This window comes from Mustela nigripes, chromosome 7, assembly GCF_022355385.1.
Source record: "Mustela nigripes isolate SB6536 chromosome 7, MUSNIG.SB6536, whole genome shotgun sequence".
Taxonomy (NCBI): Eukaryota; Metazoa; Chordata; class Mammalia; order Carnivora; family Mustelidae; genus Mustela; species Mustela nigripes.
Window position 1 is genome coordinate 50,842,625 of NC_081563.1, and position 19,981 is coordinate 50,862,605.

The 19,981-nt window shown below is 46.5% G+C and overlaps 1 protein-coding gene across 3 annotated transcripts in view; it reads left to right on the top strand.

Annotated features, from left to right (window-relative positions):
- The window catches only part of SFXN5 (sideroflexin 5), a 113,152-nt gene that overhangs the window by 4,042 nt on the left and 89,129 nt on the right, over window positions 1–19,981 (top strand). For all 3 annotated transcript variants that reach the window (XM_059405850.1, XM_059405848.1, XM_059405849.1), the window contains exon 2: window positions 8,793–8,861. In XM_059405850.1, coding sequence (XP_059261833.1) covers window positions 8,793–8,861 — 69 coding nt within the window. The remainder of the gene's footprint in view (window positions 1–8,792; window positions 8,862–19,981) is intronic.

The window sequence follows — 19,981 nt, forward strand, 5'->3', positions numbered from 1 at the left end:
GGTGTTGGAACATTACTATTAACTATACTTCCAGACTTTACTGGATTTCCTGATTTTTATACTAATGTTCTTTTTCTGTTTCAGGATCCCATCTGTGATCCCACATTACATTTAGTTGTCATGTCTCCTTAGCCTCTTCTGGTCTGTGACAGCTTCTCAGACTTTCCTTGTTCTTAATGACCTTGATGGTTTTGAGGAGTACTGGTCAGGTATTTCGTAGGGTATCTCCCAGTTTGGGTTGGTCCAGCTATGGTTAGACTGGGTTAGACTGGGGTTATGCATTTTGGGGGAAGACTATCACAGAGGTGATGTACCTTCTTTCTCACATGGTATCAGAGGGTTTTAAAAATTTGTTTTAACAAACACAATACCATTAATACACCTAAAATAATTATTTCTTAATATCATCAAATCAGTCACAGTTTGTCTTAGTCTGTTTGGGATGCTCTAACAAACTCCACAGATGGGATAGCATACCAACAGTAGAAATTTACTTTTCACAATTCTGGAAACTGGAAGTTCAAGATCAAGGTGCTGGCAACTGATGAAAGCCAGCTTTCTGGTTCATAGACTATTCTAGGTATAGCCTCACATGGCAGAAGAGTAGAAGGATCTTTCTGGAGTCTCTTTTATAAGGGCACTAATCCCATTCATGAAGGTACCTACCAAAGGCCCCACGACTTAATTCCATCACTTCACCTCACACTGGAGAGGCTAAGAGTCAACGTGTGACTTTAGGGGGAATACCAACATCCAGCCCATCAAGCTATTCACATTTCCATGATTGTCACATCATTTTAAAAAAAAAAGATTTTATTTATTCAGTTGAGAGAGAGACAGAGACAGAGAAAGCACAAGCAGGGGGAGAGGCAGAGGGAGAAGGAGAAGCAGACTCCCTGCTGAGCCGGGAGCCTGACATGGGGTTCAATCCCAGGACCTGGAAATCATGATCTGACCGAAGGCAGACACTTAACCATCTGAGATACCCAGGCACGCCTGTCTCATCATTTTTTAAATAATTGGTTTGTTCGAATCAGGAACCCGGAAGCCCCACACATTATATTTGACGGATAAGTCTCTTCACATCTATTGGTCCTCCTTCTCTCTTCTCTTCCTCTATGTGTTGGAGAAGCTGTCTTGTCTTGTTTGTCTTGTAGGGTTTCCCTCATTCTGAATGTGACTGATGGCAGTTCTGTGGTATTATTTAACATGTTCTTTTGCCCCCTGGGCTTCCTATAAACTTTAAGTCTATACTTTGTTTTGTTTTTTAAATTTTATTTATTTATTTGAGAGAGAGAGAGAGAGAGTGGAGGGAGGAATGGGGAAGGGTAGAAGGAAAGAGAGAATCTTAAGCAGGCTCTGTGCTCACAGCCCTGAGATCACAACCTGAGCTGAAACCAGGCGTCCAGTGATTAACCAACTGCACCAGCCAAGTGCCCCCAAGTCCATGCTTTTAACCACTACCCCATATTGTCTAGCAAAGGGGTGGAAGACAATAGGACAGCTCCCAGGGAAGCTCTGTGACCTGACTGTGCTCCCTTTCCTACTTGTCTGCTCATTTGCTCCCCTGAACTTGCTTTGGGCCCAGACACCATTTTTGGCAAGTCGGGTCTGAGGACCGGGAGCAAACACATGTGCTTCTTCCCATCTGTGTTTCAGTCTACCCAGAAATGAGTTGTTTTTCATTTTGTTTTGTTTTTAAACTTCCTGGCTTCTTTGGGAGAGTCACTTAGCTGCGAAGCTAACTGGGGCTGTGAGCGTGCTTCGTGTGTGCATGGGAAGTTTGGAAATGAACCGAGGCAGCAGAACAGGTCGGGGCATGGGGCTCCTGGCTGGAGCAGGAAAGTGCACTCTTCACTGCCAGGGTGAGAGCTGTGTGTGGGCTGAAAGTTGGGAGATGGTAGGGAGGTTTCTTCAATAGTTTGCCTGAACTCCAGTTCCAGAATGAACCCAGCAGGAAGTTATGTGTTTTAATCATTTGCATCCTATAGGCTGGACAGTGACTGTTTCCGAGGCTGGTCCTGGAGCTAGTTTGTGCCGTGGACAAGGTCAACACCTTCTAGTTCAGTGGCTCTCAGTCCCTGCTGCATGTTAGAAGCACTGGGGCAGGATTTTCCATGGACGCTGATGCCTGGAGCCCACCCCAGCCAATAGAATTTGAGACCCTGGGTAGAAGACCTCATCTGGGGATGCCCGGGTGTCTCCTCCTGCAGCTGAGGGGTATTAAGCCCGCCCAGCCTTTCTGCCTTTGGGCTATAGGTTCAGTGCCTATTTTATTCTTGATCCGGAAGAGTCATGACTTAGAGATCTGGTTAGGTGTATATTTATTGGAGGGCTGCCAGTTTCTTATAGGCCTTGGCCCTTGGCTGCTGCTCCCAAGGCCCGCTCTCCCCAGCGGCTACGGAGGTGGGAATGTCTGTGCTGCAGGTCCTGCTGAGAATAAGCTGACTCACCTTTCTTGTGAAGGGGAGGAGAAGGAATCACTTGGCTGACTCATTCTTCCGGTGATGTAAAAGGGAAGGAAAAACCTCCACTGGCTGATTGGGTAGAGATGGGAGCTGAATTTTGGAGGGGAATAAAAAAGGCCATACACTTTAAACTTTTGAGAAAATAAAAATAACCCAGACTGAGAAAGTGAAACGCTTCTTTGCCATTTTTCAGTCTGGAATGACAGACAGAGAAACCCCCTCCCTACAAAGAATTAGTGGTTCTCCCCAGGATCCCTGCAACTGTAAATTGTCCCAGTGATTCACTTCTTTGAGTGACCTCTCCTCCATACTCACTGGGAAGTAGCATTCTCTGAGACCATAAGCTGCCAGAAACTTTGCTTTTTAAAATAATACTAGTGGCGGGGCGGGGGGGAGAGACGCCTGGGTGGCTCAGTCATTAAGTGTCTGCCTTCAGCTCAGGTCATGATCCCAGGGTCTTGGGATTGAGCCCTGCATTGGGCACCCTGCTCAGTGGGGAGCCTGCTTCTCCCTCTCCCATACCCAATGCTTGTGTTCCCTTTCTTGCTGTTTCTCTGTCAAATAAGTAAGTAAAATCTTTAAAAAATAATAATATATCTGTAGGAATGAAACATTCCCCTCTTGAGAGGTGGGGCTAAGGCACTTTGACTCAGATTAACCCAAGTGCAGTGCTTTAAATAAGCAATTTCTGGACACAACCTTCCACATTTATCTTAATTTTATAGTTTCTAAGGAAACAAGATCTGTGGCCATTTCTCAGTCTAGACCTAGATGGACCCCTTTCCTCATCTCTTTGCTTTGCTTTGCTTTGAGCCTATTAAAGCACCATGTCGGGCGCCTGGGTGGCTCAGTGGGTTAAGCCGCTGCCTTCGGCTCAGGTCATGATCTCAGGGTCCTGGGATCGAGTTCCACATCGGGCTCTCTGCTCAGCAGGGAGCCTGCTTCCCTCTCTCTCTCTCTCTGCTTACTTGTGATCTCTGTCTGTCAAATAAATAAATAATATCTTAAAAAAAAAAAAAAGCACCGTGTCATTTAAATTTTCCTCCATTTTTGCCCAGAAAATCCCAACTCAGTTTCCCCCGTTTGGTGATGCACCACAAGCTTCCTCTGCTATATAGCCTCCCTCACTGCAGTGAGTCAATAGATGTAACTTTGTCCCTGGGCCGAGGGTGTCTGAGGCTGACTGGATAAATACACTATCATCTGTGCTTAACACTTACGACTCAGAACCCCTTTCTTGAATCTCAGGTCTCTGCTTCCAGTATTTACTGCAATGTTAAATCCAGAAGGTCCTTTAAGTATTTCAAACTCACATGACCAGCAAAGAACTTTGGTCTTCCCTCCACTAAGTCATATGCTTCTTGTTTTCCCTGTCCTAATTAATAGGCCTTAGTATTTAACTAGAAATCAAGGCATTATCCACATTCTGTTCTTCCTCCTTCTCCCGGTCAGGTGGCCCCTTGCTATACCCCAGGACTCAGCGCAGTGCTAAGCACACAGTAGGTCCTCAGGAGCTCATTGGTGAATGAATGAATAAAACCACAGAAGTCTGGTGAAGTTGCTTTTCTTTTAATTTTTTGAAATTTTCCTTTTTTTTTTAAAAAAAAAAAAGATTTTATTTATTCATTTGACAGGGAGAGATCACAAGTAGGCAGAGAGAGGGGGGAAGCAGGCTCCCTGCTGAGCACAGAGCCTGATGTGGAGCCTGATCCCAGGACCCTGGGATCATGACCTGAGCCAAAGACAGAGGCTTAACCCAGTGAGCCATCCAGGCACCCCAATTTTTTGAAATTTTCTTCCAGGTGGTAAGATTGTTTTGGGCTCGGGGTGGATCTTTACCTTGTTCACCTTACACTTCTCAGCTCAGCTGTTGGCACACAGTAGGTATTTAATGCATATAGACTGAATGAATACAGTAATACAGCTTGTTCCCTAGACACTATAGGAATTATTATTATTTTTTTTAAAACATCAGAGCATTCCAGGCAGACCCTATCTGTTCTTGGCCTTGCCCTCTTTTTCTAAAATGTCATCTATCATACTTCAGTCCCTCCTCTTGGCTGACATTGATGCAGTTTCCAAGTCCAGCCTTCACGCATGAGCACCCTTGTGGCCACCCCTCTCTGCTTGGTAAACTCGTCTATCCACCCATGCCAGCACCTCCGGGAAGCCTCCTTGACTCACCAGGAAGAAGTCATCTGTGTCCTCACTGTGCTTTATGATGCTTCATTTAAGGTCTGGCCACAGCATTTTGTAGTGACTTGCTTACTTGTCTTGCTTGATGCACTCAGCTTCTCGAATGCTTGTTCACTGTGGTGTTCCCTGAGCCCAGCTCAGAAGGCAGTGAGGATATCTATGGAGCAAAGTGTTTTACCTAGAACACTCTCTTAGTGGCCACGGTGGAGAGTGACACAGGGGGCCAGCAGGGCTCGGATAGGATGAGGACAGCGCCAGACCACAGGGCAGTCAGAGACTAGAAGTCTCCACTGGACCATCTTTAGGAGGTTGCTTCACTTTGGCTGTTCTTCCAGGCCCTCCCCTCTGCCCCTGCTGCTTCTCTTCCCTACTTGGGCCACTAACTGACACCCTGTTGACCCTTTCAAGTCCTAGGCTCCCTTGGAAGTCTCCCTTGGAAGCCTGGCCTGAGCTACATCCCCTCCAGGCAGCCTCTGGGCCATAGGTGTCTTACCTGCCCACTCATTCATTCTTGTGGCAGGGATGTGGCCGAAGCCCCTTCTAGGTGTGAGACAGGAGACTAGGATCCAGGCAGGATGAGACTACGGAAGGAACACCCAACAGCCTACCTCCTTCAGGAGATTGTAATCAAATAATAGAGTAGATAGTATTTTAAATTAAGTACGTATTTTTAAAATAGACTATTACTTCTATATATTATACAGAATGCTGCTTCTTTTTTTCTTTTTAAGGTTTATTTGTCAGAGAGAGAGCGCACAAGCAGACAGAGCAACAGGCAGAGGCAGAGAGGAGCAGGCCCCCTGCCAAGCAAAGAACCTTATGCGGGACTTGACCCGAGCTGGAGGCAGCGGCTTAACCGACTGAGCCACCCAGGCGTCCCTCTTTATTTCATTTTAAAAAGAAGGAATCATCTACATTCCTGTTACCCAGAGTCAATCCCTGTTAACATTTTAATATATTTTCATCTAACTTAAAAAAAATTTTGTACTTTCTATTTTTTTTTTAAAGATGTTATTTATTTACTTGAGAAGAGGAGAGAAAGAGTACAAGGTGGGGAGGAGGCAGGGGGAGAGGCAGGCTTCCCAATGAGCAGGGAACCCTATGCGGGCTCTATCCTAGGACCCTGAAACCATGATCCAAGCCAAAGGCAGAGACCCAACTGCCTGAGCCACCCAGGTGCCCCTGGACTTTCTATTTTGAAACAGTTTTGATCTTACAGAAAAGTGGCAGTAAGAATAAAGAGAACTTTCATATACCCTGGGCCTAGGTCCACCAGTTTTTGACATTCTTGTTGCACTTCCTTTATTATTCTTTTTGTCTACAGGTGATCAGAAAGTCTAGAAACAGAGCAAATATCCATGGTATCATCAAGGACATCTTCAGTCTGAAAAGAAAAGAACTCACATGAAAGTATTCACTTTCCAGATTGCACTGCTGCCCGCTGTGTTGATACATGTAATTTTTCTCAGCCCCTTGAGAGTGGGTTCTATCCATTGATCCCTGACTTCTTTCATGTATCATAAGAACCAGGCATTCTGAGATTGCTGTCTTCATCCCCTCGAGCGGGTATAACAAAAATACCATAAACTAGGCGGCTTATAAACAACAGAAATGAACTTCTCCCAGTTCAGGAGGCTAGGCTGTCTAAGCTCAAGGGCCTGGCAGATTCACTGTTCACAGACAGCCGTCTTCTGAGATCTCACATGGTAGAAGGGCCAAGGGGCCCTCCGGGGGCTCTCACAATGGCACCAATGTCATTCATAAGGGCTCTGCCCTCATCTAACTGCTTCCAAAGGGCCCCACCTTGAAATACCAACACTTTGGGTGTTAGGTTAACATGTGAATTGGTGGAGAGGCACAAACATTCAATGTCTAGGAAGTAGAGTTACGACATTCAGGAATCTCACATGGTTCGACTACTTTTTTTTTTTTTTTAAGATTTTATTTATTTATTTGACACACACACACAGAGAGAAATGATAAGTAGGCAGAGAGGCAGGCAGAGAGAGAAGGGGAAGCAGGCTCTCTGCTCAGCAGAGATGCAGGACTCGATCCCAGGACCCTGAGATCATGACCTGAGCTGAAGGCAGCGGCTTAACCCACTGAGCCACCCAGGCGCCCTCGACTACTTTTATTAATCTGTGATCCCTGTTCCAAGTTTGTCAGTTGTCTCAGTAACGTCCTTGAGAGCATCTTTCTTTGACACAGTCCAGAATTGCAGATTACTTGTAGTTGTTTTGTTTCTTTGGCTTCTGTTCATGCGGACCCATTCAGGTTTTTGTCTTGATGACAGTGACATACTCAATGAACAGGCTGGTCATTTTATGGAATGCTCCTCAACTTGGGTTTTCCCCATGTCTACTCCTGATTAGCTTCAGTCCCTCCAGAATACCCATTGAGCGACACTGTGAATTTCTCAGTGTGTCATATCCAGAGGTACATGATGTCCATCTGCCCCCAGTTTGGTCCTTTGAGCATGTCCCCACCATTTTGTGGGCTGGCAGCTTCATCACATTCTGGCCCAACAGGATGAGCCGGTTCCAGCTTGTCGCTTCCCTTCCCCAGCCCTGGAATCAGCCACTTCTGTAAGGCCCCCCCGGCAGGATCTGGTAGACCAGGGCCTGGATGTCATTGTGTGTCTTTGCTATCCACTCACTGTCCATTTAGCTCTATTTATCTCCTTGTTTTTTTGAAAGTTGGAATTATCCTGTTTGTATGCATTTCATGAAATCATGAGTATTTTTTCCTATCATAAATGTCTGAAAATATAATTTAGATAGTTACATGGTGTTGAGTCATATGAGCGGACCATTGTTTGCGGAACAATTCACCTTCGCAAACAATGCGGAGGTGAGCGTCATCGGCCTGTACTTCTAACCAGACCTCTGAACATCTCTGGTTGTTTCCTTAGGCTAAATACTTAGAGGGGAAATTTTGCCAGGATGGCGGTGTGAGCATTGTGTATAAGTGGGGTAATGGTTTAGGCCCTTTGAATTACGAGAGGTTAGAGAAGCAACTGTTTGAGTTAAGGAATAGTACTGAAGCTTGATCTGGGTTGTGAATGGCAATACCTCAAGAGGGTGGCAGGAGGGGGTGGAGAGGGTGCAGGGGGGTGTCAGAGCGAGCAGAGAGTGGAGGCAGCATGGGGCCTCGTATGTACAGGGGACTTTCAGGGAATGGGTCCTTACTGGGAAGAGAAAGCAGAAGGTGGCTGTAGGGTCTGGTGTCCTAATGAGTAAGGGGAGGGAGGGAGTGTGGAGCTTCTGCTTCCTTCCCCATACAGAGGAGGGTACTGGGAGAGCTGTGGGGCTCTAGGGAGGATTTGGGGCAGAGCCCGGAGTGAAGTGAGGCATGAACCTCCAGTGTTTGCAGCTTCCCCTTTGTCCTCCAGCTTGGCATCTTCTCACCCCCTTGAGCTCAGCTTTTTCCCTAGGGCAGAGGGCCCAGTAGCAATGTTTTTCGTTGCTCGGTTTCCTTTCATTGTGGGCTAATGCCCGTGGCCTGCTTTGCACAAAGCCCTCCTTTTCTGGGGCCCCTGCTCTGGGGCGAGGCCAGGGCAAGCAGGCCTCCATCCTGAGCCTCACAGCTGCTCCAGGGCTAGGGGGAAAGGACGGCTTGAAGTCTGTGAGCTGGGTCCGGTCATCCTTGAGCTTTGCCTGTGAGGAGCTTTTCTGGGGGCAGAGCCTGAGCTGGACCTTGGGGAGGGACCCTCCCTCTGCTTGAGAGGTCCAAAGCAAAGGCAGGGAGGCCTGTGGTGCACAAGGAAGCGTGGGAGAGGCCTTCCAGTCTGTGTGCTCACTGGTGCTGGGGAACTGTGGGAGGCTTGGAGAGGATCTCAGGGAACTGGGGGAAGAGGGAGGAAAACAGGAGGTCCTCTGGAAAGGCCCCAGGACAGTCACCGAGTACCTTAATGGTCTTTATGAGTTGACTTTAAAAAGACATCAGACCTTGGAAAGCTGGCGTCGGGTGACCGAGAAGTTGAGTCCTCATTGGCATTTATCACATGGGGAGTCCTGGGGGCAGTGGGATCCCATGGATGAGGGTACGCTGTGGGGTGTGGCTCATGGGGGCTGGAGGATGGTCTACAGCAGCTGATTTCCTCTCCTCTCCCCCCACCCCCTTCTCCAGACGTCCTTCTACGGTCGCTTCAGGCACTTCTTGGACATCATCGATCCTCGAACACTCTTTGTCACTGAGGTAAGTCAGGGGCATCACTCTCCACAGAGGCCCCCATCCCTTTCGAAGATGTGTGGGTCACCTCTGTGTGGGCCTTATACACATGATCTAATCCCATTTGCACCTCACAGCAAAGTGGATATATAGCACCATTCCGACCTCAAACTCCAGTGAAGTTATTACCCAGGACCTGAAGGACACACTCACGACCAAAGTTTGAATGGTACAGGTGTGTTTAAGTGGAACGAGAAAGTATCCTCTTCCTGCCCAATCCTCTCCTCTCGTAGGTAAGGTTGGATTTCCTGAGGTAGAGTTTACTTTCGGTACATGTGCCGTTCGGCCTTCTGACAAACATATGCAGTCATGTCCCCCTCCCACCCCACCACAAACCCCTAGAACACTTCCATCCGTCACACTATAGTGTTTGCTCAGACACTTGCTCCCCTGCTGCTGCCAGCCTCTGGCTACCACTCACCTGTTCTCTGCCCCTGCTGTTGTCCTGGTTTAAATGTCCTAGAGTTGTCGTCCTATGGTACGTGGCCTTGAGCGTCTGGCTTCTTTCCTTGGCATAATCATTTCGAGATTCATCCACGTTGTGGCGTGTGTCGGGGCTTGGTAACTTCTTACTGCTGGGTCATAGTCCATTTAAAGGATGTTCTAGAATTTGTTTTTTCGTCCACTTGCCAATGGACAGCTGGGCTGCTTCTGGTCTGAGGCTATGAGAAATAAAGCACCGTGAACATTCTTCATGCGGACGTAGGTTTTCATTTCTCATGAGAAAATAATGAGGAATGGCTCATTAGCTCATGTGGTAACTGTGGCGAACGTATGTTTAACTTCATAGGAAGTTGTCAGACCGTTGTTCCGAGTGGCTCTCCATTTAACATTCCCATCCGCAGTGTTCCAGGTCTCCACATCCTCACCAACCTGTGGTATCGTCCAATTTAAATTTAGTGCCAAATTTATCTTGGCCATCGTAAGAAGTATGTCTTGATACCCTTCAAGTGTGCGGAGCAATGCACACGCATATGAAGCCTCAGGTTGTTACGAGGGCCCTTCTGTGAGCAGGGCCGTGTTGCAGGCATCTTACATGCTTCGGCTCATCAGCTTGACACAAAGCAACGCTACAAGGTAGAATGGTTCTAAGTTCTGTTTTACAGATGTGCAAACAGACAGAAGTTAGGTCTCAGGCCCATTGTGCTGGCCGGTGGTGGAGCCAGGGTTTGACACAGGTAAGCTTGTCTCCAGACCCCTTATTCTTAGCCAGTTTGCATCCTGTTTGGGTAACACTCCCAAGATTACCCAGTGAGCAGAGGGCCTGAGCTCCTGTGCTGGGTCCCCCCCGCCCCCCATCCCGAGCCTTTGAGTTGGCTTGCCCGGTGTGGGAAGGGGGTCGGGGGAGGGGTGGTGCTTCTCTGCACATCTCTGTGGTTGGCTTGCCCCAGTCCCAGACTGGATCTGTCTTCAAGGTCAAAGCCATGATGGAAAGAAGCACAAGGCCTTCTGGGCACCTGGGCCGAGAATAATCCCCAGGGGCCCTGGGAGAGTCTCCCAGTAATGCGAAATGTGGGAATTACCCTGGTGTGTGGTTTCCTACACACCTTTCCTTCCTCAGGGAGGACAATGGGCTCAGGTGTTTCACTGGCTAACTTTACCTGCCCCACTGGGCCTACCAGCTCTGAAGGGCAAGGCCGCTGTACCCTGGGCTCTGTTGGGTTTCTCCTCAGGAGTAATCAATGTGACTGTATGAGAATTTGGAAAAGTAGCACACTAGAGAAACTACTTCCCTAGCCTAGGTTATGTGTCTTTTTTAGAAAGTTCCAGAATGGTGCAAAACTATATACAATTGTAACATCTGTCCCAACAAAAATGCCACCTGCTTGTTGAAGAAGACGACAGGGGCTAGTGCTTAACTCCAAGGATAGGTGCAGAGGGTGGTTTTGAGGCATGTCGAGAAATGGTGGAGGGAGACAGAAGGTCAGGGGCCCTTCAGGGCTCCCCAGATTACCACAAGCAGGCAGCAGCTTTGAGGATGGATGGGTAGCTACAAGGGGGTGACCTAGTGGTCCCAGTGGGCCTCCATCCCCCACTCCCCTGTCCACCCTCTTCTTGCTCCCAGATGATTTCATTTCCTATTCTTCTTGTACCACATCTTTCTTGCATTCTGAATGGCCCCAATATTCTTATACATCTCTAAACCACTTTTGGCCTGCATCCCCTATCAGCAATTGACATGGCAAAACAATTTAACGATTTACTGCCTAGAAAATCACTGATACAACAGAAACTTTGGAATGTTTTTCACATTTCACCTGTGCCCTCCCCTGGTTGGGGACTGTTTCCAGCACCACATGCCTGCCTTTTGGAAAGATTTTGCCCATAGAAGATCGTCATCTAAGCCCTGAAATCTCTAGAAGGGCCACGACTCACTGGGTCTAGTCCAGGCAGGTTACTTAGCAAGGCCACTGGCAGGGAAGGGATGAGAAATTGGAAGCAGAGTGGAGAGCCCATTACCCCAGGTTCTCCGCCACGAACTGTGATGCTGCCGGGAGGGCCAGGCTCCCCTTCTTCCCGGCTCCATCCACAGGACATGATTCATATCTACAGAGAACTGTTTCTCTCAGGGTCCTTGGCTGGGTTTCTGGGAGGGAGAGTGAGGTGGTGGGCACCCCACTGAAAGAGATCTGGACAGGCCTGTCTGCCTGCGGCAGGGATAGGTTTCTGGGGACATGAGGAGGTGGTTCTGGAAGCTGGTAGTTCTTGAGGTAGAAAGATTCTGGGCAGCTTGAGCCATCTGGTGACCTGGTTCTGAGAGGCATTCGCTGAGTCGATGGATAGGCTCATCTTGAGAGAATTTTGCAGCAATTTGTTTGTCATTTATAACTGACCAAGCTTTAAAAAGATTCCAACCCTCATGTGTAATGAGGCAGAGGCAATTTCATTCACTGTAATTTCTCTCAGGAAGAAGGCTGTCTTTGTCATAAGGACGTCTTGAGCAAGGCTTCAGGGGAGAAAGTTGGTCTGCTTGACAGAGAAGAAGAATGGGGCTTTTCTGATCCTGCCAAGAGGAGAGAGAAGGAAGAGGGAGAAATATGGGAAGGAGAGCAAGCATCTGGGATGCGCTGAGAGGCCAGTGGCTGAGGCTGTCTTGAGACTGGTCATGCCTACTGAGTTGTGAAAGTTGACATGTTGTACTGTTGCTCCCTCCGCCATCATTCCTGGGAAGTTGCCAGTAAAGTCTGCCTGGTTCTTCAAATCTCTGCAAAAGTAGACTATTTGAGGGGCGGATCTTGAGGGGCGGTGAGTCTCCTGTCGGGGTGCGGTGTGTGCAGGCTCAGACCAGAGGAAGCAAACCACCAGGAGTTGGCAGAAGCCCAGCGTTGGCTTTGTACCCACGTCATGGAATTCGATCTAGCTCTCTGAGGGCAAAGGTGTACCAGCTGACATTGAAGTTACTTTTAATTATCGACTGAAGATGAAAGGAATTTGCTATTCTGAATTCAATAATTATTTAAGGTAATGAATGGTTGACAGATTATATTATCCTGAAGGGCAGAGAAAACTGACTGAAATATTGGTGTTAATAATATAGATTCTGTAGGACTATTGGTGTTATAATCGGAAACTATCTGGGTTATATTACAGGATAGAATAGATAAGTAATTACATTGACGTTGGGAACCAGGTTTCTCACCGTGGAGGTAGGGGGCTACAGATCTGGAGTAGGGGAAAGGACAAAGAACTATGTGATGTTTTATTGAATCAGAGGTATGGATATGAACTCATGACTCTCTCTCTCTTTCTCTCTCTCTCTCTCTCTCTCTCTCACACACACACACACACACACACACACACTGGTATTTATATTTCCTGGTTTCCTTACTCTCTTCATTGAAAGGGCCAGGAAGCAATGACCTCTGGTGACAGTGAACTCACTTAGCTCTCAGATCTTGGTCTCTAAATGCCACAACCTACTAAAAGAAACTGGAACTTCTTGGAGAGGTAGCCAGATCCACATCTGGGACAAGGAGAGCAGCTACAGCAAGTAGGAGGGAGCTCAAAGAATGATGGAGACACAGCAGCTGGCTTGAAGGGAAACCCAACAGTCACATTTGGGAGAGTCTGAACATTAAGAAGAATACAAGCAATGGTTATAACACACTAAATAATCACAAGAGTAATACTAACACATCTGCGACTCAATAGTAAGAGTAACAGGAAGGAGGAGGAGAAATCCGTGAATCCATAGTAATATGGGAGAGGGAAGCTCACCTTCACTGAAGAATGTCAGCTGATAAATGTAGAAGAAAATAGCCTTGTATAACCCTCAGTGAACTAACTGCCCCTGGCCAGGACCGTTAGGGATGCCTGCACAGAGTAAGGAGTTGTAGGGCAATGGGATAGGGATATGCGTATGCTCTCAAATAAGTTTCACCCTGAAGATTAGTTAGCAAAGGGGAAAATTTACCTTTATAGTGAAGAGCTTGCAGGACCCCACTTTAACCAGGTGGCCAAACTTAGCATCAATAGCCATGAAAAAACTGACATTGGGTACCTTCTGATGTGATATGATCCTGGTAGTAATCCCTAAATACTGGAATAAATGAAAGTCTGAAGAAGGAAATAAAAATAACCCATAATCCCACCTGCCAGAAATAGTCGCCATTGATCATTTGATGTATGCATATGTACAAAATTAGAATGATTTATATAATATGTGTGTGTATGTATGTATATATCTATATATAGATATATCTATATATATCTATATCTCCTTATGTAGGATATATACAGAGAGAATCATGATATATATGTTTATGTTTACATAACATATATGTATACATGATATATACACTTTTTTCCATGTAGCATATCATGAGCATTTTTTGTTGTTATTAAATGTTATTTCAAAATATATTTAATAACTACATAGTAATCCATCATATGATTATTCTATAATGTACTTAATAATTTTCTCTATTGTGACCCACTTGGGTGGTTTATATCTTTTGCCGTTATAAATAGTACTGCAGTAAATATCCATGGACATAAATTTCCCCTTATTTCTCTTTATTTTCTTTGGATAAATTCCTAGAAGTGGAATTTCTGAATGAAAGGCTTTTAAGGCATTTGATATGTAATGCCAAATTGCCCTATAGATTATACCCACCTGTATCAAGATTATATCAGTGTATAGTCTCAGTAGTAATGAGTGATGAGGTTGTATTTATTTTTGTCTTTTAATTTTTCATTGTAATTTTTTTTTAAGTAGACTCCATGTTGGGCATGGAGCTCAACATGGGGCTTGAACTCATGACCCTGAGATCAAGACCTGAACTGAGATCAAGAGTCAGATGCTTAAGCACCTGGACATCCAGGTGCCACTCAACCAAATACTTTTTTAATTACAATGTTTCTCTACACTTTCAAAAAATTTCAATATAGTCAGTATACAATATAGTGATTCAACAATGCTATACACTATTCAGTGCTCATCATGATAAGTGTACTCAATCCCTTTGAGGAGGTCCATTTGAATACCTTCTAGATAGAACTTGATATTCTAATTTTAAAATCGTTCATGGAATTTTTAATAAAAAATACTCAAATGTCAATACCTTTATACACTTCAAGTTCTAGCCTATCTGCATGCATTTTTGGCATACTATTACACTGAACACTTTTTATTTGCTTTTTTCAATCATTTCTAAGTCTTTATAGTTTTTAATTTACTTTAATGTATTCTTTTTTGTTTTTTTAAAAAGATTTATTTATTTATTTATTTTACAGAGAGAGAGCATGAGTGGGAGGGACAGAGGGAGAGGGAGAGAGAGTCTCCAAGCAGACTCCCTGTGAGCGAGGAGCCCGGTGTGGAGCTCTATCCTAGGACCTTGAGATCATGACCTGAGCCGAAACCAAGAGTTGGATGCTTAACTGACTGTGCCACCCATGGGTCCCCTTTATACCTTCTAAAAATCAAGTTTTAAAGTCTAAAAAACCATCCCTGTTCAATGCTTAGATCTAACCCATGCGTGGTTCCCTAGCTTTGGCTTTTCCAAGAAACAGCATTGGACATATCATTTTTCACTTCTGCTACATTTATTTTCTAGAATAAATTCTCAAGAGTAGGCTATCCAGGCTGGAAGGCTGAATGTTTCTAAAGTTCTTGGGCTAGCTGGACAGAATTCTATCTGCCACGCATGGGCCCCCTGAAGGTGACCAGAAGTTTCATAGGGAAGACAGAGCCTCTCCCCATGTATCCCTGGTTCCCTCTTCCCTTGGGACCTCCAGTGGCCTGGGGCTTCAGGGAGCCAAGAACCAATCTCAGCATAGACATTAATCCTGCAGTCCCAGGACTGTAAAGAGGGAACAAGAAGGGGGCTTAAGAAGGCTGAGAGAAGACAAGAGAAGGGCCTGGGACTCTGTCTGCATTTAAATCATTATCTTCTAGCCCCAATTCCCAGGACTTGGGGCCACAATAAAAATAGCTCAAGCAGTCATTGCAGGCAAGGTAAGAGGGTGAGAGTGAACGGCCCTGCCTTGGGCAGGTGCAAGACTGACGCAGGTGAGAACAATCAGATACTGATCAATCAAGGCCTGAAGTGACCTAAGCTGCTGCCCTCCCCTCCCCCTGCCTCCCATCAGCCATCCCTGCTTTGTTCTCTCACTCACACTCCATTGCCAATTCATTCTCCTCACCCCTGATGCTGCTTTTCATTCTCTCTCTCTCTCTCTTTTTAAGTTCTGCAAGCTCTGGGGACTCCCGAATTCCCCACTTTGCCTAAAGTTTGAATGCTCCAGTTTCTGTGTCAGATCAGGCCTGACTTTGAGTAAGAGTAAAGAAGACCCTTCCTTTTCTTACCTGAGGTGCCCTGTCCCCATAGGCCTCAGCTTTGGAGGATGTAGGCATTGCTTTGAAATCATTGGGAGACAACCCTTTCAGTTACTCTTATGAGGACTGGATGGTCTTCCATGCTGATGTTTTGTGGAAATGGCCCAGAACTGGGATGGAGGGTATTTCTAAGTTGCCTCCCACCTACCCTGTGACCCTGGGCGTGGAAATGCCCTTCCTTTTCTGGCCCCAGTTATTTCAGTGAGGGGGTAGCCTAGATGGTTCTATGATAGATACATGCAAAGGGGTATTCTTATCCACATCCTTTGTGAATACGGAATGGTCTCTTGTAATTCTGGGATGGTCAAATGAGCATCACCATTGAGGGACTTTTTGCTGACTTTCTTCCCAGCTTTCCTTTTTGTGTCCTTTCCTTCCTGGGTCCCACTGTCCCAGGCACAATCTCTTGCCCTCTCTGGCCACCACTCTAACACTCCACGCCTGCCCCTTTACTTCCTTCTTCTGCCCCTCAAGACTTAGGGCAGGACCCTCAAGGCCAGGTTCCTCCTCTCTTTGAATTCTCTGCCCTGGAGCAGACCTCCCAGGTGCCAGCATTTCCAGAAGGACCTTCTGGAAACCATGCCCCAATAAAATACAGGAGATAACCTCAAGGTGACACTTTTTGGCAGGTGAGCTAGAGGCAGGCAAGCCAATGAGGGGGTCTGGGAAGCAACCAGGGCTGACCCTCCCCCTGGCCCATGGCTCTAGAGAAGGGCCTGCAGCCTTTCATCCGCTCCTTGCTGCCTTTGCATCTGGGGCCTGGCTGCCTGTTTGTTTCTGGTTGAAAAGACTTCCTGCAAAGTTCACCTGCCAGGGACCTCCCGCTATCCCCACCTCTCAAGTGCCCAGGGCTCCTCTGTCAAGCCTCACAATGCAGGGGGTGGGGGAGGGTTTAAAGCAGGGAGACCCTCCTCCCACCCCTCAGGACTCCCTGGTAATGACCCCGTTCTCTGTAGTGAAGGGCCTAGCCCCCAGAAGAGTTCAGGCGTCAGGGACCTCTTAAAGCAAGTGTCCTGGGGTTTGGCTGTCCCACAGAGTGGCCTGGAGCCCTAGCCCCGCAGCCTCTGACAGAGGGGCTGAGGCTTAGTAAGGCCCAGACAAGAGAAAAGCATGTTCTAGCTTCCTCCAGTCCTAATTTCCCAGACTCGTTCTTCAGGAACTTTGGATTTAGTTCTCCCTCAACTCGTGCCAAGATCGGGGCTCTCTGGAACTTATTCCTGTGGCAGGAGGCCTCCTTTTGATGACTGTGTCAAATGAAATGGAGCCTGGCCAGGTTGTTATAGGAACTCGGGAGAATCCCTGGAGTGGGAAAATAATGAGAACACGGGGCCATTCACCATTCAGCGCTGGAAAGTAGAGCAGTCATTGTCCCATGGCAGAGGCCGCAGTGTGGGAGGAAGCAGGCTTGGGGTGGGGAGTTCGCCGCATCACGCTTTCTTGGGGGGCCGGTGGGAGGGCAAGGCACACAGCAAGGGTCTGACTAAACTCTGGGTGGGAAGACTAAACTTCTCATGTTGTAGCCCTGTGACCTGAAGCAAGGTAAAACCATCAACATGATCCCACGTTGTTGAAAAACAAACACATTAAATGCAGAAGAAAAATCCCCTTCACTCTTTATCAACCCTTCTCATCTCTGCAGTGGTTATCTCAGCGGTGTATTGATGAGGGATTTAAAATGATCTTTTGTGCTTCTCTATTGTTTTCTGACATTCTCTCTAAATAGTATGGGTTAATTGCCCCTCCCCTCTCCACCCCTGCCAAAAAAATCCCACCAAGCTGTCTCCATGTTGGAAATAGATTCTGTGAAGAGACTACGGAATTTTGGAATTGATATGCATACCTTTGAGAGGGAAAGGCAGTACCTCCCCCTACCCCAACCCCACCCAGTCAGGCTGCTCCTAAGCAAGAAGTTTCCCTGATGTCCCATATTAGACCTATGTCGGCCGCAGATGCTTCTGAGGCAGGCCTGATGGGTCAGGTGGGCCGGCTGGCACGTCTGGGCCAGCAGTCAGTCTGTCTGTTCCATTATAGCAGGTGGCTCTTCCTTTCCTGTCCTATGGGACTGCCCTGCCCGATGTCTCAGCAAACACCCTGCCTGCCCCATGGTTGCCCTTCCTGGGGTGGCATCCTGCCTTCAGACCCGGGGGCTTCTGCAGAGGTCTCTTTGCATTTCCATCCTCAGCTAACCTTGACCTTCTATCCAAAGGGGAACAAAAGAAAAAAAAAGGGGATGGGGGGAACAGGGCAACTTCACTGGGTTTCTTTGCCCATACTGGGCAACCCTGATGTCTGGATCCCTCAGCCAACCTTGTCATAGGCTGCCTTCTATGGCTGTTGACTGTTTCTTGTTAATTTTTTGAGGTAGAGCATACATATGGTAAAATGCACCAATCCCAAGTTTATGGCTTACTCCATTTCGACTTATGTTTATACCCATGTAACCACCACTCAGATGAAGACATAGAACATTTCCATGACCTCAAAGGGCTCCCTTATGCCCTTTCCAAGTCAGGGCCCTGCCTCCCCCTCTCCCCTCCCCCAAAAGTAACATTATCATGACCTCCACACGGTTAGTTAGATCAGCTTTGCCTGTTCTTGAACTTTATACATACTCTTTGGCATCTGACTTCATTAAGTATATCAGCCTTTCATAGTGATATATCAAATCACCTCAAAATGTAGTGGCTTAAAACACGACTCAGTTGTTTTGCTCACAGTCTTCAGTTTGGGGAGGGCTCATAGGGGACAGTTCATCACTGCTCCATGCGGCGTCCACCAGGGTGGTTTGATGGGAAGCCGGAAAGTCCATTTCAAGATGGCTCCCTTGCATGGCAGGCGGGTTGGTACGGACTGTCAGCTGATAGCTTGGCTGTAGCCATGGGCAGCGCCTCGGTTCCCATCCAGGTGGGTCTCTCCATATGCTGCTCAGGCCTCCTGACAGTGTGATGGCTGAGTTCCCAAAGAGCGACCATCCTAAGAGAACAAGGTGGAAATGCAAGACATTTTTGTGACATAGCCTAAGAGGTCACATAATCTCACTTCAGCCGTACTCTATTTGTTGAGGCAGTCATGAAGTCCTGCCCAGGATCAGCAGGAGGATACATGGACACATGGATTCTACCTCTTGAGGGGGATGTGGTAAGGCTCTAGAAGAGAATGGGGCTTGGCAGATAGTAGAGTGTCCCTTTTTGGAAAATACATTTTGCCACAGTATGTCTGTGAGATTCATCCATGTTATAACATGTGTTTTTAGTTTGCTTTTTAAATTGTTGCATAATATTTCATTGTGTGCATGTACTATAATTTACCTGTCTAGTCTAGTACTGACATTTGGATTGTTTGCACTTTGGGACTATTTGAATAGTGCTGCTATGAATATTCTTTTTTTTTTTTTTTTTTTTTAAGATTTTATTTGTTTGAGACAGAGAAAGAGGGAGCACAAGCAGGGGGGGCGGCAGAGGGAGAGGGAGAGAAGCAGGTTCTCTGCAGAACAGGGAGCCCGATGTGGGACTCGATTCCAGGACCCTGGGATCATGGTCTGAGCCAAAGGCAGACGCTTAAGGACTGAGCCACCCAGGTGCCCCTGAATAGTGCTGCTATGAATATTCTTATACAAATATTTTGGTGGACAAAGGCTGCCTTCTATCACTGTTGCTGTCTCTTTAGCTTTTAACATTTTACAGATGATACAATTCTATCTTCTTTTTTTCCCTCTCTCTCTCCATCAGTTACTGTAGCCCATATGCACTTTAGTATGTAAATCTCTGCTAGTGTTTTAAAAATGTTGCAAAGAAATTGTATGAGTATTACATAAATATGTTATCTTTATAAAAACTTTCAATATTATAATTAAGATTAAATTTCCTCCTGATACCCCTTGCCAAATCTGGACCCTTTCCTCCTACCCTAAGGTAACTCCTGTCACTAATTTGGTGGGTCTCCTTCCAGAGCTTTTTTGATGCATTTGCACACATAAATATTCTCATAGAAAATATTGGTTTCTCTGTGTGTGTGGGCTTTGTTTGTTTGGTATAATGAATGGCATCATACGGCTCTGCAATTTACTTTCTTGCTCAAAAAAAAAAAAAAATGTTAGAGATGGAATCACATACAGATCTTCACTTTTTAAACTGCCCAGTAATGTTCCATAGTATTTTCAGACCACTGTCATTTAGCCATTTTCCTATGGAAGGACACTTAAGTTGTATCCTTCTTTATTGTTTGCAAGGGAAAGAGTTGTAGGAGCCTT